This window comes from Schistocerca cancellata, chromosome 1 (assembly GCF_023864275.1).
Source record: "Schistocerca cancellata isolate TAMUIC-IGC-003103 chromosome 1, iqSchCanc2.1, whole genome shotgun sequence".
Taxonomy (NCBI): Eukaryota; Metazoa; Arthropoda; class Insecta; order Orthoptera; family Acrididae; genus Schistocerca; species Schistocerca cancellata.
Genome location: NC_064626.1, coordinates 179,530,438 through 179,554,263, shown reverse-complemented (window position 1 = coordinate 179,554,263; position 23,826 = coordinate 179,530,438). Strand labels below are relative to the sequence as shown.

At 40.8% G+C, this 23,826-nt stretch overlaps 1 protein-coding gene across 5 annotated transcripts in view; it reads right to left on the bottom strand.

Moving 5' to 3' along the window:
* Positions 1 to 23,826, bottom strand: part of LOC126168357 (uncharacterized) — a 219,891-nt gene that overhangs the window by 128,355 nt on the left and 67,710 nt on the right. For all 5 annotated transcript variants that reach the window (XM_049920551.1, XM_049920550.1, XM_049920549.1 and 2 more), the window contains one exon: positions 838 to 911. In XM_049920551.1, the coding sequence (XP_049776508.1) occupies positions 838 to 911 (74 nt within the window). The remainder of the gene's footprint in view (positions 1 to 837; positions 912 to 23,826) is intronic.

Here is a 23,826-nt window from a genome sequence, read left to right as displayed (position 1 = left end):
TCCTCCTACAAATTATCACACAAATTTGTCTTCAAGTAAGTCCAGATCCACCACAGTATAATAAGTTATGAGCTACCAAACCAGCCCCTCACTACCAATCCTTCTTAGTAAAATCCTTACACAATACTTTTAAGTCTTGTCACATTACCTCACCTGTCTGCTATCTAGCAGTGAAATCTCCCTCTTATTAAAGTTGATACTTACCTAAGACTTCCTTGTAATACTGGAAGTTCTTTCCTGTTTCTACCACTACTATTAAATAAATTAATGAATTAGTTTTTATAATTAACTGGAAGTCTAATTCAGCTATTTGCTTGTAAGATCTCTTCTTATTTCATTATATTTGAATTAAAATATTTTAAAACTTTATCATGAGAAATGTGAGAACTATTGTAGATCCTTGAGTAGAAGACTTGAAATGAACAGTCTTTGGAGCACAAAGGTGGAGATTGGGAACTGGTATTTGGAGAAAGGTCATTAGGAAGAGAACATGCTATAGTAGTTTTATTATGAACATTAACAATTGGTGTTAGCCATCTGTCAAACTGGTGATGAACCTTTAGTAGTTTGAACTTCATTTAACTACAAACAAAAAAGCCATAAAATGAGTACATCACATAACTTTTCTTAATTCTTGGTCGATAAATGTTAACTGACTAAGCAATTGTTTTCTCGGGTAACTTTAAAAAGTGGAATAGCAATCATTATTAAAAGTACAGAAATTTAAGGATTGAGGGGTTTGTGTGCATACCACAGAAAGAACTACTGAAGAAACTGTACTTATTTTAAACACAAATATGGCAGTTATGAATGTTGATTTTTTTTTTTTTTACTTACTCTTCATCATCCAAAAGGCACACTGCTACTCCTTTTTTCAATTTTATTTTATAATTTTTGTCTGAACCATTCCTCTGTAAATACAACAAGAAAATGTGTAAGTAAAAAAGTAGCAATGATGTGTTTATAAGTGAGTGATGAGTGTAAAAGGATTTGGAGAACTGCAAAAAAGTATAACAATAGTAAACTGACTATAAAATTACAGGCAAAAAACATTTCTAGAGTTTGAACAAACATACCAACTTTTGAACCATCATTTTTCTAGCTTATTGGCACTCTACTCTACATGATGATGATAATTTCAAAGGAAAATTTTAGTCACGAATTTCTTAAATTCGCAAAGAGACAAATGAATTGGACTTTTCTTTAAGAGGTGCAGCTCCCGTTATAGCCAAATTATATATAACCACAAGTCACTTATGCTAGGCAGAAAAAAAGGAAAAACTGTAGGGGTAGAGAGATGATAATGAAGGGGGTGTGCTCTCTCAGAACCCCTGTTAAGACGGACAACAGACCCAAATCATTTGTTAAGTGATAGCTGTCACCTGGTCTCTGAGATCATAGCAAGTTTATTCCAGCAACTGGTACAAAAGTCTGAGAATTCCAGCCTTACTCAAGGAGTTACAATAAAGTTCACAATCTGCAAATTGTCCTTAGAAATGATCATGCTCCCCCCCCCCCCCCCCCCTCAATCTGAACAAAGTAGAAGACTTGAACCAGGCTCTTTGAAGGCTTTGTGACAATATAGACTTTGGCATCCTGGATAGATATGTACCTAGCAGGAAAGTTCATGAGGACAAGGACCCCCCATGGTGTACAGATACTGTAAAGAAACTCTGAACATCACAAAGATTACTGCATGATAGATGTAAAATGAAACATAGGGCTTTACATAGGGAGAAGCCAAATGTAGTGCGTCTGGCTCTCAAAAGGCAAAAGCATGAAGTCTTCAATGACTATCACAGCAGTATCTTATTGGAATACCTCTCACAAAACTCAAATTCTAGTTGTATGTAAAGGCTTCAAGTAGCATAATGTTAGTGCACCATAGGGTTGAGAACTGTAGGGACCCTCTATGAATCATGCATGCACTACACATCAGATACTTAGCTGACCGTATGTGGAGTTCACACAAGGTTTTTTTTACGGCCTTTGTGATTCTGTAGAATCCAGAAAATGATATAGCGCAAGACCCACAGGAATGACCCTCCTCTCCTCTCCTCTCCTCTCCTCTCCTCTCCTCTCCTCTCCTCTCCTCTCCTCTCCTCTCCCCTCCCCACCCCCACCCCACCCCTATCCCTACCCCTCGACACACACACACACACACACACACACACACACACACACACACACACAAGCTGATTAAAATCATAGTGAACAACTAACAAAGCATTCAAAATAAATTTTCCACAGTTTGAATTTGTAAAAAGCATTGGAGTTTATATACCAGGTACAGAAATCCAGCTAAAATCTGGAACAATCAGCAATGAGATTTTTGGGCTTACGCATGTGTACTGAGAAATGCAAGGCCAATTGGGAATGGTGATTACGTAAGTGTTTCAGTAGACATGAAACTTAAACTGGCCAAGATAGAAATTGGAGCTCCATGTAAGATTGTTTGAGCAAGACTCAGTATCAAATGTGAGCACAAGTTAAAAACTGGGTCCTTCCACCAATTACTACACAACTCCAGATAAAAGTGGTAAGGTTAGAGATACCCTAAACACACTAACACATATTTCCCCAATCATAATCCTGTCATGACTGGAGGAGATTTCAATCATGCAACAGTCGATTGGAATAACTACACTTTTGTAAGTGATGTGGCTGACGAAACACCCTGTGAAATAACTGCAAATGCCTTCTCTGAAAACTAGCCATTAGCCAGGGGATCATATATGATTGAATTATATTAAATCTGATGGAAACAAAGAGACTTGACCTCTTTGAGGATGCCCACACTGAAAATTGTATCAGTGACCGTCAGCCAGTTGTAGCAACAATGATTACTAAAGCAAAAATGGCAACTAAAAGAAGTAGAAATATTTGCATCATGTCACATCTGAAAGACAAACTTAAAAAAATAATCCTGGCTAGGGCCAATTAGAAGCAACACTGGTTCAAATTTAAAAGAAAATATGACAATTTTCTAGATAGACATGTACCTAGTAGAACAGTCCATTATTGGAAGGACGCTCCATAATATACAGTTGCTGTAAAGGAACTTTAACAATTATTACTGTGTACAATGTAGAAAAACACAAATCGCTACTTACAGTAGCATTGTGGCCTGAGCTGCTGGAGTTGGCAATCATGTGTGCATGAGGTGTGCTTTCGTGAATAAATGGGATGCGTTTCTCTTTTCCCGATGAAGGCTGTGGCAGAAAGCTTATGTGTAAGTGTCTTAATTGTCCCTGTCTGCAACTTAGCTTGTTATCATCACAGTAAGTGGCAATCTATCTTTCCCTACATTGTTGATATTCCTACCTGGAGTTTCCATTGTTTAAATGTTACTGCATAGTAGGTACAACAAGAATCAGAGATCTGTACACAGGGAGAACCTGAATCTAGAGCATTTGGCTCTAAAAAAAGCCATGCATGAACCTTCAATGACTATCTTAGCAGAATCTTATCAAAACATCTCTCACAAACCTCAAATCCTGGTCATATTTAAAGGCTGTAAGTGGCACAAAAGTTAGTGCCCAGATTCTCAAGAATGACACGAACCATAATTGCAGCAAAGCAAAAACAGAAACAAAATGTTCAAATGTGTGTGAATACCTAAGGGACCAAACTGCTGAGGTTATCGGTCCCTACACTTACACAGTACTTAAACTAACTTATGCTAAGAACAACACACACATCCATGCCTGAGGGAAAACTCAAACCTCCAGCAAAAAACAGAATCAGAAATGGTGAACATTTTCAAATGTTCCCTTACAATGAAAGATAGAGGAGTACTGTGCCAATTTAATTCTCACACCACTGCAATGATGACTGATGCACTCTGATATGCCAAAACATTATGACCACCTGCTTAATAGTTCTGGTCCACCTTTACATTGCAATACAGGAGTGATTCTATGGGGTCAAGATTCAAAAAGTCCTTGATAGGTTTCTGGAGGTATGTGGCACCAGATGTTTATGCACAGGTCATGTGATTTCTAAAGATTACAAACTGGAGGTTTATGGGTGCAGAGTTGGCACCCAGCAACTTCCCAGATGTGTTCCACTGGGATCAGATCAGGCTAGTTTGGTAGACAAACATCAATGTGAGATCACTATCAAGCTGTTCAAATCAGTGTGGCACATCTCTGGTATTATGACATGGACAGTTATCCAATTGGAAGGTGCTATCAAAATCAAGGAAGACATTTAGCATGAAGTGATCTGGGCAGTACACAATAATGTTCACACAGCCTGCAACTGTTATGGTCCCTTCAACTACACTCCTGGAAATTGAAATAAGAACACCGTGAATTCATTGTCCCAGGAAGGGGAAACTTTATTGACACATTCCTGGGGTCAGATACATCACATGATCACACTGACAGAACCACAGGCACATAGACACAGGGAACAGAGCATGCACAATGTCGGCACTAGTACAGTGTATATCCACCTTTCGCAGCAATGCAGGCTGCTATTCTCCCATGGAGACGATCGTAGAGATGCTGGATGTAGTCCTGTGGAACGGCTTGCCATGCCATTTCCACCTGGCGCCTCAGTTGGACCAGCATTCGTGCTGGACGTGCAGACCGCGTGAGACGACGCTTCATCCAGTCCCAAACATGCTCAGTGGGGGACAGATCCGGAGATCTTGCTGGCCAGGGTAGTTGACTTACACCTTCTAGAGCACGTTGGGTGGCACGGGATACATGCAGACGTGCATTGTCCTGTTGGAACAGCAAGTTCCCTTGCCGGTCTAGGAATGGTAGAACGATGGGTTCGATGACGGTTTGGATGTACCGTGCACTATTCAGTGTCCCCTCGACGATCACCAGTGGTGTACGGCCAGTGTAGGAGATCGCTCCCCACACCATGATGCCGGGTGTTGGCCCTGTGTGCCTCGGTCGTATGCAGTCCTGATTGTGGCGCTCACCTGCACGGCGCCAAACACGCATACGACCATCATTGGCACCAAGGCAGAAGCGACTCTCATCGCTGAAGACGACACGTCTCCATTCGTCCCTCCATTCACGCCTGTCGCGACACCACTGGAGGCGGGCTGCACGATGTTGGGGCGTGAGCGGAAGACGGCCTAACGGTGTGCGGGACCGTAGCCCAGCTTCATGGAGACGGTTGCGAATGGTCCTCGCCGATACCCCAGGAGCAACAGTGTCCCTAATTTGCTGGGAAGTGGCGGTGCGGTCCCCTACGGCACTGCGTAGAATCCTACGGTCTTGGCGTGCATCCGTGCGTCGCTGCGGTCCGGTCCCAGGTCGACGGGCACGTGCACCTTCCGCCGACCACTGGCGACAACATCGATGTACTGTGGAGACCTCACGCCCCACGTGTTGAGCAATTCGGCGGTACATCCACCCGGCCTCCCGCATGCCCACTATACGCCCTCGCTCAAAGTCCGACAACTGCACATACGGTTCACGCTGTCGCGGCATGCTACCAGTGTTAAAGACTGTGATGGAGCTCCGTATGCCACGGCAAACTGGCTGACACTGACGGCGGTGGTGCACAAATGCTGCGCAGCTAGCGCCATTCGACGGCCAACACCGCGGTTCCTGGTGTGTCTGCTGTGCCGTGCGTGTGATCATTGCTTGTACAGCCCTCTCGCAGTGTCCGGAGCAAGTATGGTGGGTCTGACACACCGGTGTCAATGTGTTCTTTTTTCCATTTCCAGGAGTGTATTACTACATGTCCCATGAAAGTCCAGTTGAATATCCCCCACAGTATAATATTGATGTTGGTCAGTGAGGCCTGGCACACAAGTCGGCATTCTGAAACACCCCAAAGGTGTTATATAGGATTCAGGTCCAGACTCTGTGCAGGCCAGTTCATTACAGGGACGTTACTGTCATGTAACCACTCTGCCACAGCTGTGCATTATGAACAGGTGCTTGATCATGTTGAAAGATACAATCACCATCCCTGAATAGCTCTTCAACAGTAGAAAGCAAGAAGGTGCTAAAAACAGTAATGTAGGTCTGTGCTGTGATAGTGCCATGCAAAACAACAGGGGTGCAAGCCACCTCCATGAAAAGCACAACCACATCACAACACCACCACCTCCAAATTTTACTGTTGCACTACACACGGTGGCAGATGACGTTCACCGGGCATTCACCATACCCACACCCTGCCATCGGATCGCCACATTGTGTACTGTGATTCATCATTCCATACAACATTTTTCCACTGTTCAGTCATCCAATGTTTATGCTCCTTACACCAAGCGAGGTGCCGTTTGACATTTATAGTTTCTATTTCAAACTTAATACAGGGTGTATCAAAAACAATCACGAATCACCCAATTTGGCATGTCTATACTTCTGAAACTAATAAACATATGCAATGAATTTTGTTTTTCTGATGAATGGGAAACTCAAAGTTTTTTTTTTTCATACCTTATCATAGGTGTTCAATACGGTTCCTCTTCATAGGTGTTCATTATGGTTCCCCTTGAGATGCACAGCATATGTCAATGCAGTATTCACAATTTTCCCACACTGTAGCGTAGCATGTCTTGAGTTACAGCTTCCACAGCTGCAGTTATGCGATGTCTCAGTTCATTCATTGTTGTTGGTAAAGGAGGTGCACAAACAGAATCTTTCGTGAACCCCCTTAATAAATAGTCACATACAGTCAGATCCAATGACCTCGAAGGCCAGTAATGTAATGGTGAATCATTTGGTCCAGTGTGACCGATCCATCATACAGTAATCCCTTGATTTAAAAGTTCCTGTACTTCCAGATACCAGTGTGGTGGTGCCTCATCCTGTTGGTAAATGAAGTCAATCGAATCAGTCTTCAACTGTGGGAAAAGGAATTTCTGAAGCATGTTGAGATATGTGCTTCCTGTAACAGTGTTCTTGGCAAAGACAAATGGACTGTACACCTTTTCCCAAGAAACTGCAGAAAACACATTAAATTTTGGAGAGTCCCTCCCATGTTGTACAGCTTCATGTGGTCATTCCATACCCCACATGCTCACATTATAAACACCTTTCCATTTAAATGGAATGTTGCCTCATCACTAAACACTAAGCGTGGAAGAAAACTGTCATCCTCCATCTTGCCCGGAATGAAATTACAGAACGCCACACATTGTTGTTGGTCACCTTCACGAAGAGCTTGCAGTAGCTGAATTTTGTATGGTTTCACATGTAAACATCGATGCAACACACACTAGACAGACATCGGGGGCATGTTGAGCTGTCAAGCTGCACAGTGAATGGATTTCTGCAGACTCCTCGTGTAACTATGGCGGATGCATTTGACGTCTGTATCAGACACTCAGGGATGGCCCAGCAATTTGCCTCTACACAAACAACCTGTTTCTCAGAATTGTTCATGCCATCATCTATTGCTCCGTACTGTAGGAAGATCCACATCATACATAGTATGAAAGTCATTCTGAACAGCTATTACTGACGCACACTCTGCTGCTACCTAGCAGAAACCATGTAAAACTTGAGAGTTCGTTCTTTCCAACAGTATGTTGTTCATACTTATAGCTCAGATAACGTAATAGCTATGATTTTTTAAAAATTGGATGATTCTTTTTGATATATCCTGTATATTGTGGGCCTCCCAAACAAAAACTTGTGGCCAATGATAGTTAAAAAAGACAGGGTACATCTGTCTACAAGAAAGGTACAAGAAGCGATCCAGAAAACTACCAGCCAATGTCACTGTTTTAGAATCTTAGAAGAAATTCTGAGATCAAACATAATGATGGATCTCTAATAGAATGACATCTGTCAATCCAACGAGCATTCTGAAAACATCAGTCATCCAAAATTCCATTCCACTTCTCTCTAACAACATCCCAAAAGCCACAGGTGATGGCAACAATGTGGATGCAGTATTTTGTTATTTCTGAAAAGCGTAAGAATTGTTACCACATTGATGTTTTTATATATACTCTCACAGATCATCGGTGCTCAATTCAAAGTGGGTCTCATCACTGAAGACAATTCCACTCCAGTCACTGACATTCCTGGCTAAAGATATGTCTGGAGATACTCCAGACAGCAGTGCGATAGCAACCTGACAGTAACCCCCCCCCCCCCCCTCCCCCCTCCCGTACAGCCTGAAAACCAGGACTGCAACTTGCTTTAATGTGTAGAAATCTAAAATTGTACATTTCAAAAAATACAGAAATGTAGTAGCCTATAACATCACTGAGTTATATTTGGGTTCATCCAACTCATACAAATACCTCGCTGTAGCAATTTTTATAAATACGAAATGCAGGTAAAGCAGGTGGTAGGATTTGGTTCATTGGCTGAATACAATCAGTTTATAAACCTTACCCCTGTTTATTAATTACAAGCCCAAAGAGCTTTCCAATTGTGACTACACCCCTGAGTGGGCATACAAACTAGTGTCAGAAACAGAATTCTGAATTCGCACTGTTTCCAGCTTTTTGAGGTGCTGCATACAAATTACTAAACCGTGAGCAAGAAACAATTGTGTGGCACCATCTGGCCTTGTGCTGTGAACAACTGACAAGTGCTTAGTGCTGTCAGTTGGGCTAACTACCCAGAGCCACTGCCGCCACCACCGTTGCTGCCACTGCCACTGCCACTGCCACCCCCCCCCCTTTCCCCCCAACTGTCCGAGGCCTTCAGACATCACCCGCCACCTATGCACAAAGCCACATTGCCAGTACAATGACCCAGCACCACCCAGAAGCCATCGACTGTTTCTCTGTCCCATGCTTACCACGTCATGGGTTGATCAACATATGTATTTCACGAGCTTCTCTTTTAGGGAGAAGGAGCCATTGGTGCAGTGCTTTCAGAGATGTCACCGAGATCTGACATCAAAGGCTTTAACTTACTTATTTATTTTATATGTCTAGTTTGGAGGAATGCTTTCAACCAGGTCACGGAGACAGATGGAGATGGATGCAGTATTTTAAGTGAGAATGGAGCCACTCTGGGTGAAAAATTACGTCCTGCAAAGGCATTAGTAAATGCAATGCCACAAAGAAGCACTGTGCCCGCAGCTAGCCTCACTTCCCCATTTCACGGGGTTTCCATGCGCAGTTCCACATTGGCCTGTATTTGATGTTGCAATGTGTTTGCTAGTTCTTACCTACACAGACAAACTAGGCAAAAATGTCCATGTTTTCATACAAAATTTAACGGATGCAGGGAAACTCCCACGTAGGGTGATGAAGTGTTGGCAGGAGCCACCATCCTCAAGCTGCAAGGAGAGAATCATGCTTATATAAAATCTGTGGAATGGGCTGGGAAACACCAAGGCATTTATCATTCTTGCAACAGGTCTAGTGGACAGTTATGAAGTGAAGCATAGTATTAGTTACGACACTGAAAAACTTTCCAAAATACCTCAAAATTCCAGAGAGGATTCTGAATACTTTGCTGACTGAATAAGACCTATGTAATGAAAGGAAGAGACTTCTCAGTACAGCAGAGTACCTTCTGTAAAAATATATTCCCTCGCAGGATTGACTCACACAGAGGGGCTGAGGTGAAGTGTGCTTCACCAATCACACTAAGGGAGGCTGTATGACTCTGGTTTCCAGGCAAGGAGGCCTGACATTTTCTCCAGTCTCACACCCAAGTAAGCATTCATGGCTGAAGTGCACTACACTTGGTGCAAACGCTGGGGTCAGAAGGCTCCCAAGTGTTTGGCATTGGCATATGCCTATTGCAAAAAATATCGGACACTAGAGGGCAAACTGTCCATATTCACATCATAGCTCGCCAACCAAATAGGTTACTGAGGTCCTTGAAGGAATGCAAATATGGGAAATGTGAACAGGAGTGGTTCTGCCACTGCACTCACTCCCCTTTTGCCCAAATTTTGACATGTAAGATCAATGGTAGAAAGTCTACCTTTGCCATTGATACGAGTGTATAAATAAGTGTTTTGATATTATGCAATGGAGAGCTGATACTCACCATAGTGGAGATGCTGATATGCAGATAGGCATAACAAAGACTGTCACAACTTGCAAAAACAACTCACATACACACAACCACAGTCTCTGGAAGCTGAAGGCAGACTACCAGCGTGTGTGTGTGTGTGTGTGTGTGTGTGTGTGTGTGTGTGTGTAACAAAGGGCCTTGTTGGCCGAAAGCTTGTTTTGTGACAGAGATTTTGTTGTGCCTGCCTGCGACCCAGCAACACTACTGCATGGTGAGTAGCAACTATCCTTTTCATAATATTGTTACATTTTAACTTGGATTTTCCATTGTTAAACAGGTGTTTTGGTGATTTGTTTGTTAAATCTTCTCCCAACTCACCAAATCATATACACAGTGTTGAAGTTAAATAAAGCTGAGAAAATATTGGTTGGTACAAGGGAAATCATTTGGATAGAGGTGAAGAAAGCCTGTTTTTACGATGATATACTTTCTTAATAGACCCATAAACAAGAAATGTTAGACAGTAAACAGCACATGAGAAGCATAATTTATCTCGAATGAATATTCCAGACTATGGTACATTTCTGCCAGTGGGTATAGATAATGTTTGAGGCAGAGACATTAAAATTCCATGGGTTACCATGCTTCTCTAAGTTCATTTATCTTGGCTTATCTGGATTTTGCACTACCTTTTATCCTATCATTTGACGCTGGCAATATTGCTGTCATCTGTATTTGAGTGAAATACAACACAATGAAGAAAAACCAACTGGCTACAAATCATGCCAACAGAATCAACTGTGCCAAATGCAGCACAACAAAAAAAAGAACTTCTGGCCATTGTTTTTGGCATTCATTACTTTCGATGTTACCTACATGATCGTCAGTTCACAATAATTGCAGATCATGTAGCTTTACTATGGCTTTTGAGTGTAAAAGATTCTAGTACCAGACTTGTTAGATGGGCCTTAAAACACTATGAATATGTCACAAGTCTGGCATGTTAAATAAGAACGCAAATACCTTGAGTAGGAAAATTAAGATCCTGCAAGAAGACAAGATGCTTACAGAGGAATTAAAAAAGCACTGGAACTCTATAATGAGCATAAGAAACTGGCAACCACAGCAGCTTTAATCGCAAGAGATAACATTTTATATATGAAAATGTAGTGCACACTGCGATACTGTCATGATCGCATACAGTCATGTCATAATGGGAAAAGCACCACACTAGTTCACACTGCAGGCCATTATTATTGGTGGCTACAAAAAAAGAAAGATGTAGAAGAACTCATTCAAAATTGTCTCCCTTGTGCTAAGAGAGAGCAAGAGTGAAGACCAAATATACCTCGTGCACTCGACATTGTAAGACAGTTTCCCATAACAGCTCAAAATAGATGAGTTTTACCCATGAGTGACCATTTCTCTTGCTATCTTATTATGATAGCTATTGAAGATATGATCGCAGAGACAGTTGAGAAAGCATTCATCGCTCATTTAGTACTACCATTTTGGAGTCCAGAGGCATAACAACACACCGAGAGACAAACTTAATGTTCAAACTTATGGTACAAGTATGTCGGCTACTTAAAAAAGTAGACAACTACACCATTTCACTCTACAGCCCATATTACCCATGCACCTAAGGTGGAATGACAAACTGGTTCACACTGCTCAATTACATGATGCATGTGGGATAGTTCTCATGTGAATCCACGCAGGTGCACTAGACGGCAATACTGTGTGAATCTTGAAGAGGACTGTCTGATTTTTTCTAAAGTTGTTAATTCAAATTAAAAATTTCTGAGAGCTGAAGGTTCCTACATATAAAGTAACTGTTTTTATTTTTTGTTATTATTTTATTAAGTAACTGTTCTTCTCTTATGTAACTGTCACAGAATTATCTTATTACTGATCTGAATTAAGGGCTGAACTATTCAGTTTATATTATGGCATTTGATAGCACAAGAATATATTTATTATTTAAATTTACATTTATACAGAAGTTTGCACAAGGAGGAAGCATTTGTTTTCAGCGCTTTTGCCTTCCAGTGCCTGTAACTCTTAGGATTAGAGCACACTAACAAGGACAATGACGAAAAGCCAGACATTGTTGGGTTCAACCCTGGCTGGGAAGAATGGATGAAGGCAGTGGAAATAATCCATATTAACAAAGGAACTGAGGCCCAAAGATCCACAGATCAGTAACAAAATAATGTAGGAGGCAGTTTCACCTAGCGGAAAGTAAGAATTGAACCATGTGTTTATTCATTTTGTGATAGGATTCTCTTGCTGACTGCTGCCAGTTTCTCCTTCCTGTCTTGCTGAAGTAAAAAAACAGATGTAATCAAATCAAATGTAACCTTTTCTCAATTACAACACCACACACACAAGCTGAAAACCACACATTTGAAGTTATATGCATATTTATTCAGTAATAAATGAGTTCTGAGACAGGGGTTGTGATGGTAACACAGACATCTTTCCTCACTATATGCCTGAATTGGGATGCTTAACGCTTGTTTGGTCCATTCCATTTCTAAAATACGAATCATGCAGTACAAACAATGCTTTTCAGAAACAGCTTATATAATACACAGTTTGTTGGCAAAAAATATTTCTTTTGCTTGATTTCAACAAGAACAAGTAAGAAGCATGCTCTGAGTACCCCCTTCTGCACATGTGTGAGTTACTGCCCTCTAATGTGCATGTACAGATTCATGGGCATTCAGATCAACTTTGTGTTTATGAGCACATTAATGTGCTTACTGATTCTCTTAGTTCCACCCGTTCCACAGCCAGATAGCTGTCACACAGGCCTGTACTGTTCATGGCAGATCACTGCCTAATACCCCCTTACAAGAAATGTCAGGGATCAATGTGTTCATAAAACTGTAGTTAAAATGTCTTATTACATGAATGGCTCGAACTCAGGCTAGGACTGTTTATTGCTATTTGTGATTTCATCAGACAGTGCCATGGTACATGAAACAACAAGGTTGAGACTCTATGAGGATGTTTATGGTCACAAAAGAGTTCCCCTATCGATATCAAGAAGATGCTGCCCAAAATACATTCAAGCAAAGTGAAGCTATAAGTTTATAGTGTATATGGAAGAGATTTCAGCAGAGCATTGCATCTGTGACACAGAGACAACAGCTCCATATTCAAAAAAACACTAGAATGCCGCTAAATCAAGTATATCATGTAGTGTTATGAAAAATGGTTACGGAAACAGGCAGAGCTATGAAATTTGGATGGACCATTCTAGATATCGCACTTCACATTGCCTGTCTGTGTCTAATTGCAGCTCCCAGATCAGAAGATTATAGTTCACTTTGCCCACTTAACCAAGTGCAAATGGTGGCAATACACTATATCCTGTAGTGGATCCAGCTTAATTCAGAAAGAATCATTTGACACAAAAGCCAAGCCCAGTAAAACATTTACACAGCAACCAATGAATTCCTGTTACAATTTACATTCTGCCTCTTTGATGTGTGAAGCTGGCTATTCACTGGATTGTGGCCTTTACTTCCCTCCTTCATAAGCCTGAAAACTGAAGACCCAGTAGATGAGTCCTACTATCTCAACTACACTACTTCACAAGAAGCAACTACAGGGTGTTTCACAAAATTAAATCAGCCCTTCCAAAGTTCACCGCATGAACCGCTGCCGACACAGTATGCACTTAATAAACTGAAAATAGTCCACACCACATAAATATGAGCTCTGTGAAGTTATTTTTTCTACACACATAAGAGAAAAGGACAGAAAATGCTGGTGGGGTATAGTGTGCCTGTAAACTAAAAAGCAAGCACTGCTCATGGCGGGAGGAAGATGTCTTTCCCAGAACAACATTACTGCCATACAGAATGACTATGAATTAATTTCCTCTCTAGCAGTGTAGGAAAGTGTGTAGAGATTTACAAGAATTTGTGTGTATGCTTTTTTTACATTAGTGTTCTTTGTGACCATATCTGTGTCCCATGTGTAGTGCTAATGCACTTCGTGGAAAATAAACATCACCTAGATGTAACCGCATATTGCATTACCAGTGATTCAAGAAGCAAGATGCAGAAGGATCAGTATAACTGTGTGACGTACCCTGTAGTGCCTTCTAGTGAAGTAATGGATTATAGAGAGTTTGGACTACCCTACTCACTCTTCAACCCCCCCCCCCCCCCCCCCCGCCACTCATCCACAAGCACATGTGCACATGCACCACAGTCAGAACTTCTAATATATTGTTCCTACCACTGTGCAAAAATTTGCAATTATATGAACTTTTCTCCCCAATTTTCCTTCATTGATTGGACTATGATGCTTTTTCTCCACTGCGTGCAATTAGTAACATGCCTAGCAGCCCTCTGTGCTAGTAACACACCACTGCTTTTACATTTGTGTCTTACACACTTCACATTACAACCAAATGAACTACTGAATGGTTTTGTCATATGTTTGCATTATTTCACTATGCTGATACATTGTCATTGCATAGTTTTAATCACTGGCTGGTATGGAAAAATTATGTTCAAAGTTTATGAAATTTGAAAACTTGTGCTACAAGGGTGCAACTCATTATAATGGAAAAGGCTGCTGTGATTTTTTTTTTTTAATCTGCTGAAATATGATCACACTTTTCTTCAGATGTAACCACCTATCGTTCAACAGAAACTGAATAAGTGCAACCCGGCACTGCAAGACGCAACTTGCTTCCGAGAAGACACTGGCGAGGCAAATTAGCACCTTTGCTTACACATGTGTAATACACTTCAATGTCTTGTGTAGACTTAGTTTCCTCTTTTAACATACTGAAGACAGTTTGTTCTCATATGCAACAAAGTTCACTGATCACTACCCAGTTGCTATCTCACCACAAACTCCTTCGTGATTTAATTAATCAAAGTATGGATGCTATGAAAATCCAAATTAGTAACTTGCTGCGACTTCAACAGTGTTGCAAGTATGATAGTAGAAAACCCTCTTTTGCACGATAAACTCTGGTCATGCCCAAGTGGATATGGTGTATTATTTCGGGTACATAAACTGGACTACAAAATAAGGTCAGTTTGATTTTAATTCCCCCTGAATCCTTACTTTATACTCTTATAAATATCTCAATGCAACTATACCTGCCTCTTCAAAAGATATACCCCTTGCTTCTAGTTTTATGCCACAGTATCATAACTGTGTTACTGTGAAGTTGACTCCAAATTACCTCAAACTTATTCTTCACTTGTGGATACCTCCTTGTCAGATTTGTGAATTGGAATGACACAGGGTTTAATCTTACCTATTCCCTGGAAATATACTTGCAACTATTGACTGCACAAACTAAGTTGATACTTGGCACGATGGCTAATGGGAGTGATCATAAAGGTATTACCCAACTATGGTCCCTCCAGTTAGCCACTGTGCTGAACAGCATACACAATAGAGTTTTGTCTGCTGTAGAGTCACAGAATTGCCACTGTAGGCAAACTATATTTGTATTCAGAATGAGATTTTCACTCTGCAGCGGAGTTTGTGCTGATAAGAAACTTCCTGGCAGATTAAAACTGTGTGCCCGACCGAGACTCGAACTCGGGACCTTTGCCTTTCGCGGACAAGTGCTCTACCACTTGCCCGCGAAAGGCAAAGGTCCCGAGTTCGAGTCTCGGTCGGGCACACAGTTTTAATCTGCCAGGAAGTTTTATATTTGTATTGATTTAATTTTATTCTCTTTTTGAAATTATTCTGTTGTTAGCAGAAACTAAACAACTTCCACATCCCTGACTGATAAATTAACATAGCTTTTGTGCTACCACATAAGAAGCAGTAGGTTCTAGAATGTCCTATATATAACTGGAGTTTCACTTGTGAGTTATGATTGGAGTTTCACTTCATACAAATACTGAATAATATGGGATTTCTATTCAAACCATCCCACTGTGACGTCCTGAAACCTCAATTTTGGTTCTACACACAACTAAAAGAAACTCTGAATTCCACTATTGAACCATTCCTGCTATTCATTCTAGAATTTCAGTTTAGGCAGTACACATCCTATCTTAACAGTTCTTCTGGAGACTAAAAACACTGAATTGCTCAAGTCCTTGGATTAGTTGATGGTGTAGTGGCAGTAGCAGCAGCAGCTGCTGTGGCGGTGGCACCAGCAACAACAAATCACACTAGATCTAGCTGCCATCCATATTACAAGATTCCACTACCACGATATTTTACTTAACAGTGTTTCTGTAGTGTCCAAATCTGCAGCTGTGTACCCAGCATGATTCCTGGTACTGATAAGGATTTTACCTTGGTTGGAGTACTGGTACATGGTGCATTCAGTCTCATAAGATCACCTGACAGGGCCACTCGACCGACTACTAGTGGTTTCAAGATCAAGAAAACCGAGAATGACTGGAGGAGTGGCGCGCTGACCACACACCTCCCGGTACCGCATCTGCTGAAAGCATAAGCACAGGACAACTCGGCGGTTGCTCAGGCCTGATTCACCAGTCTCAGGCCATAATGCGAAAATTTCTCTTTACCCTAACTTTTCCCTCAGTAACTTCCATCCTACTTGCTATTCTGATACTGAGAATGACTATATTGCTGTTTCACTTGCAAGTTATGGAGTAGAATGCATACAGCCACTCTAGACGATCGAGTGCCTTCGCCTAATTCCATTGGATTGTACCGAGATAAAATGCAAAAGTTAAGGTCAACTTTTGTTTTTCTGCTGTCATGAACTATAATTTTGTAATCCCACTTAGGACTGTTTTCTTTAATTAAATTATTATTTTGTATTTGTCTTATAATTTTCTTACTTTGGGACTTGCTTCAAACAACGGTGTTTTATTATTGTGCTTATATTCATTCGATGTTCTGTTGTCATGCGTTATCTCTACAATCTTTCTATTCAGTTTAACTGAATTTAGTTACGTAGCTGTTATGACCACAAAAAATTGAGTCAAATGAATCAACCTTCAGGTGTTTATTCTAAATGTTGTTATTGATCTATGAGATGCATTAATGCAGTGAGAAGCCTCACATTTTGTAGTTGTCACTTTACATTTCTGTCACTCAAATCTGTTTACTTTCATAGATCACTCTGGTTGATGCTCAGATTCAATCAAGAAGGTGATTTGTGCCTTCCACACATTAATATATTTTCAGATTTAAAACTCTTCTTTGATCACCTAAATAATTACAACATTACTTACAAGACATACTTGGTGGTGCTAACAAACTCAAAATAAATTTTACTTAAAATGCTTCAATCCTTCCTGATTACAATTAAAATAACTCTTGTGTTTCAAAATTCTGTTCCCTGATTTCAATCTGCCTTACTGTCAGGTTGACAACCAGTCGATGTCTCCCTGGTGGTTACCTAATCCCTGAAAAAGCTAGGGCACTGTGTGCTCACATCTTTTTAAAAAACAAACTACAATCTGATGAAGAAACCTTTCAACATCATGTGGCCCCTATTGAACATCATGCTAGATCCATTCACTTCCTCCTTAATCTTTTTCTAAAAAAAACTGACCTGTAACATGTCCTGATTATTTACATGTTATGTTCTAATCCTTGACTTATAAGTGTCTCAGTTACTTGTACTCCTTAAAAATGTCTCAGAAGTCAGCTTTGGCTACCTTTGTATTGCCATGGCTGTCACAGCCCTGTGCACCCAGCTAGTCACCAGACAGAACTGTAATACCTGTGTTAAATCTTGTCACTCGCTAGATTTAAGGTTACAATGAGATTGTCAAATTTACCAATGGTGAATTCTTTCAGGGAGAGGAAAAGATATGTACCAGGTGCCGCAGATGTGAATAATTTTCATTATTTAAATTTTACAAAAAGGCCACCTTCTTCATCCATCACCTTTCAGCTGATGCAACAACAATCAACTTGTTCATGTCAGAATAGACCGAACTGTTGTTAGCAAAGCTGCCTTGCCAATCAAATCATGCTGCAGGATCACCTGACTTGCGAGACAGATGGCCCTCTGAACCGTGGTCTAAAAACATCTCTCTCTCTCTCTCTCTCTCTCTCTCTCTTCTGTTCACAGCCATGAACTAGAGCAATCACCAAATGGCTTAGTCTTTTGACCTTGACATTTCCCTTCTCCTCTGATGTGGGTCTGGGGTTATTGGAGTTATCGTCTTCTGTTCCCTGGCAATCTTCACTATACATTCCAATAAGCAATACACCAATACGGTTTCTTTTTCTAAACCTGGGTACAATACATTAATTACAAATATGGTTTCTTTTTTCTAAAACTGGGTACCATATATTAATTACAAAATTACAAACCCACACTGATTTTCAATACTATTTCATCCTCAAGTGAGTGTACAAACAGCATGAAAGGTCCCCAATTTACTCAACTTACGAGAGAGCATCACAGAAATGCTGAAAAATCCTGACCTGGTAGATGGTTGAAGACAGAAGTCCATTATTCCAAGAAAGGCTATTTACAAAGTTGGAAGAGCCAATGTTAAGCAAAGAATCAAGAGACATTCTTCAATTCCCTACACTTCACTCTCATAGGGACCACAAAGCCAAGATGAAACTAATTACTGTTTTTATTGTGGTCATTTTTCACAATGGCAATATATAAATTGTAGTAGTTATCAATAAAATGACTTTTTGCTTGCTGCACATGAAAAAATAGTGGGTAGCTTGAAAAGCTACTCTATGCCACACATTTCACAATGGTTTGCAGAATATGTATGTCAATGTAGACATAGAAAGAAGGGACACAAAGATAAACAAGATAAATGAGAAAAAGCAGAGTAGTAAGTACTGTGACACATAGACCACTATCCTGGATATTTCATTGAGGCATGCTTTAAAGTCACTAACAATCCATTTTGCTGCACACCTTGACTATATTCCTGACTCTCTTATAGCTAAAACCTACCTTGTAGCCGCTAATGCAACCTCTCTTTACACCAGCATCCCTCCTATACAGGGTATCTATGTCTAACACTATTTCTTTAATTATTATTTCTTGCAATGACAAGCTAGAAGTATCCCACAAACTTCACTGATTGTAACATTAATCAACATCATGCTTACTCATATGGTCGTCATCTTTGAAGGTCAGAGATGTAAATAAATCTGGTGGACAGCAATTAACCCAGTATGGTTCCATTGTACAGCAACATTTTGAGAGGCCACCTAACTGGGACATTGACTTATTAATGAAGATACAACATGTAGCAAATACTTTGTATCTAAGAGAGAATATAAACTTTGGTAATGCCATTATTTCCAAGTGTTGATATTTCAAAGGAGCATAAAATAATGCTGTCAAATATTACCCACAAAAGAAGCTAAATTTATTATGTAGTTATTATAAAAAGCACTGGATGAACAATCAGAAATTGATAGCACTCACTCATTGATATGCATAAAAGCAACTGTTATCTATGGTATAAGGGCTTTGGTGGAAATTGGCTGTGTCCAATAAATGATGTGATGCTTATGGTGGCACCTTTGAAAATTTCTGTGTCCTGCCAGAACACAAAGACACATCGGAGATTCAACAATATATTAAAAAACTAAAAACCTGCCTCGATTGCGAAAGGTTCTTAGATTCAACAATAGTTTGTGCCCTAGGCTTATGGTTAAGATGAAAAACTCCACTTCCTTCCAGAAACTAACTGATTTCTTTATTGAAAGTTATCTTACTCTTTTCCAAACTCCACAGTTTTCCTGAATGTCAGCCTCCATTTGACTAACACTGCCATCCAAATTAGGGTTCACATGAAAGCAAACAACCACTCAATTTTTACAATCCCCAGCAATTTCAAGTCAAATACTCCTTTCCCTACAGCTCAAGTAACCATGACAAATGAATCTGTGCTACAATAAATCCCTCAATATCTGTACCAATAATCCTCTTTGTTTAGTTGGAATAATACAGACAGATGAAACTTGTGAGATGTTAATCCAACTTGAGACAGGTTTCAAGTGCTCTGCTTAACTGCATTGCTACCAAGTCCTATTTATCCTTTGTAAAATACCACGTCTCGATAGGACATAATGGACATTATGATTTCATCAGAGTCTCACACTACAGTGTTGTCACCTGCGAAATTATTCATCATGCTCATTTTGCACAATAAACAAGTTTAGCTACAGGTCAACATTGATGTCACCATGTCCCTTTTGCTCTCTCAAACATCTCCAGCTGGGAGCACCTCCCCTTTAATTCACAGCTCACCACTTGGCAGCATATAGAAAATAACACATTCCACCAATGGACAATACCCAAGTGCGTCAACATACAAAAATGTCATGCAACACATTACCTTCCTTGTGGTTCACAGCACGGATAGAGGATCTATTCAGTCACAATGTTTTCTCTGCTTTCGGATTTGTCGTCCATGACTCGGTCCATCTGGTATCGAAATAAGTCCCATTTAGGGAATTGGAAACCCTCAGTAAGGACTACCCTGACATTTTCTCTAGTGTCTAGGAAAAGTGAAGGACTTTATGGTGCACATTACATTTAAAAAATTGGCATGCCCTTGCTTCTTTCCTGCATAACTTATGTCCTTTACACATAGTTTGATGCCACAGATGTCACTGAACTCTTGTTTGCAAGTGGATGAGCAACACCTTTGGTTATTGTGAAAAAACTGTCAGGGAAACTGCCTGCATGGAGATTAAGGTTAGTTCCCAGTCAGATATTGGTAAGTATCACATCCCAAAACCACATGAGCTTTTCTCCAGATTCACAGGCTGTCAGTATTTTTTGAATGTCAATCTCTACAAAGCTTATTTACAACTACCCTGGATGAGAAACCATAGAATGTACTAGTAGTTTTAAATGCTTAGTTTCAGGGGTGACCAATACCCCAGCAATCTTTCAAAGGTTCCTCAAGCAACAGCTGCAGGTTGTTCTGGGCCGCATAAATTACCTAGATGGCACTGTGGTGATGGGAGCCACAATGCAAGAACACTTAGGAAACCAGCAGTGGCTGTTCCACAACCTCCATTCAGCAGGCCTTAAATGCAATCTCAAAAAATCTCTCTTTTCTTTCAACTGCTGGTGGATTACTTAGGACACATCATCTCTTGGAAAGGTAATAAGCCGGCACACACACACAAACACACACACAGATGTTGAAGCTGTTGTCACACTTCCTTGCCCTACAAATTTAAAGGAGCTCCACTCCTTGAGAAAAATAATGTATTACAGAAAATTTATCCCGGGCATGGGATTAACTGCGCACCCTCTCAACATCCAGCAGAAGAAGAATATGCCTTTTGTAAGGTTAGAGGCACGTGAACAGGCATTCAAAAACCTGAAGCAGGCCCTCCAGTCAGCAATATTGAGAAATATTTCAATCAAGCAAACAAATAGTCGTGGCAGCAGATGCCTCTCAAAAGAACCTGGAGACCATCTTGGCGCAGAGACCCAGATGGCTCTGAACATTTGATCGCATTTGTGTTGTAGACACTAAATGCTGTGCAGAAGTGTTATTCACAAATAAAAAAAAAAAAGAGGTCCTCACGATCATCTTTGCACTGAAGAAAATCCATATGTTCCTACATGAAATAAAGTATCATCTCATTACGGGTCATAAACCATTACCTCCATCTTCAGTCCGGCAGCAAACCTACGCAACAGGATTCCAGCATTAGGCACTCTTTCTCTGCAGGTAAAATTACAAAACTCACTTCTGCAATACCGCTTAATAGGCATACACAGGCACTCTCCCATTGGGCCCTGACCTGGAGTTCGACCAAAACGTGATCTTGTGCTTCCAGTTGGACAAAAAACTCAACAGGTCATGGGCACTTTTCCCATCACAGAGACCTGTGTGGCTACAGCCATGGTCGAGGACACAATCTTGCAAAGGTGCGGCAGTATGCACAACAGAGATGGTCAGACCACATTCCCAGTCAATGCTCAAAACTGTTGCAGCATTACTTCCACCTCCACCAACATCTAATACTCGTGGACAAAGTAATCCTACTAGCCATGGATCAACAGTCTCCCCAGGTAGTCCTCACGCAACCTCTCCAGTCAACAATCTTGTGGCTCTTGCACCAAGGTAACTGTCACGTCTCACGAAATAAGCTGCTCCCCTAGCACCATGTCACAGGTCAAACGTCATGTCGACAACTGGCATCAGTGAGAATAACAGCAAGGAGCTCTCCACAAAATGATCTCATGCTGGCTGATGTCCTCACATCCATGATAGCAGGTTCTGCCAACTTTCCTTATGTGGTCCACTGTTGGTCCAACTTCCTGTATGTGGTCTGCTGTTGATCCACAAGTGCAGAGAGAAGTCACCGCACTCACCAGAATTTTTGCTACTGAAGAACTACTTCTCATGCTGGTGTTGGACAATGGACCATAATGTTGCTCCCAAATTTACGGTGAGTTCTGCCACAGACGTGGAATTCAAAACATGCTGTGTCTGTCTTTGCAGCCCTAATCAAATGGTGGGGCAAAAAGATTGAGGCGAACTTTTAAAACACAGATGATGAAATATGTGGCCGATGCTCCTACGAATGAGCTGCTAACAATTTTTCTAAGCTCCTGCAGTCGACGCTGATAAGGGAGAAGAGTCCAATAGAATTCCTCCATGGCTGTCAGCCAGCACGTTCCTCCATGCACCTGGCTGGGAATCCATGGGCTGGGCACCCACATGTGGGTGCAGAGCTCTCAATGCTAGGACAAGTGGATTCCGTGAGTCATCCAGCAGCAGTGGGGATGCCACGTGTTCACTCGGTGGGGAGTGTGGTGGTGGAGGGGAGTGGGGTGGCGATGGGGAGTGAGGGTAGAGTGGGGAGAAGCATCAGACAGAGGTTGTGGTATCATTTGGTGTTTCTACAGAGTTAAGTAACCAGTGCCCACAACATCACACAGGTAGTTACCCCATACTACTGGCATTTCTTCATAACAAAGGTGATGTGTTTTTCAGCAGGGTAACGCATCAGCACATACAGCTGCTGGGACATATGTTATTCATGGTCTACAACAATTGCCCCAACCAACATGATCAGCAGATCTCTCAGTAACTGGACACATACAGGACATGAAGATGTGACAACTTAATTGCCCTCTAGCGTTTACAAGAACCATTGCCAAACTGCAACAACAAGTTCAAGATTCATAGGACAATCTATCACAGGATGACATCTGGCATCTGTATTAACGTTTGTGTGTGAGAATACACGGCTGTGTTGCCATCAGAGGGAGATACACTGTGTATCGGTGACCTGTGTTTCATTTGATCTGAATTTGTTACGATATACTCCTACAACAATGAATTACTTGTCAATAAAATGGCATTGTCCTTGAGTGAATTCAGTTTTTCCTGGTAGTGTAACGTCAATAATTAACTGAAAAATTGTTCGCTTGGTCTATTCCACTCATGCAACAGGTATCTGGTGCTTCTATACTGAATTTCTTGACACCACATAAGTAAAATACTTGATCAGTTTTGCCAATGACATTGTAATTGTGTTGTTGTACTATTTAGTGGGATCATAAAAGAATGCTCCACCTGAGAAACTGAAATATCTAATTATTCTGCTTGCAATTTTTGTACACTAATGTTTTACTTATATACTTGCAATCATTGTGTTTCACAAGCTTTACTCATTGTAAATCTACTTAGTTCATTACACAATCTTGTTCCATCCAGAGTTTCTCTCTGTCTGCTTGCTGAGTGTCTCACACAGTCTTCTTCTCTAATTTCATCTGTTAAGTTTTCTCTCAATCGCTTTTTTCTCATACTTTGTGTACCCCAACGAGCTTCTCACTCCTCATATGTTTCATTTCTTCACTTTCCTTTCTCTTTCCTTCTTTTCAGTTCACCACTGGCAAAATCTGTTGAAATATCTAAATTAGTATCAACAGTTTTCTCCTTGTTTATACTTTAGTCTGTGG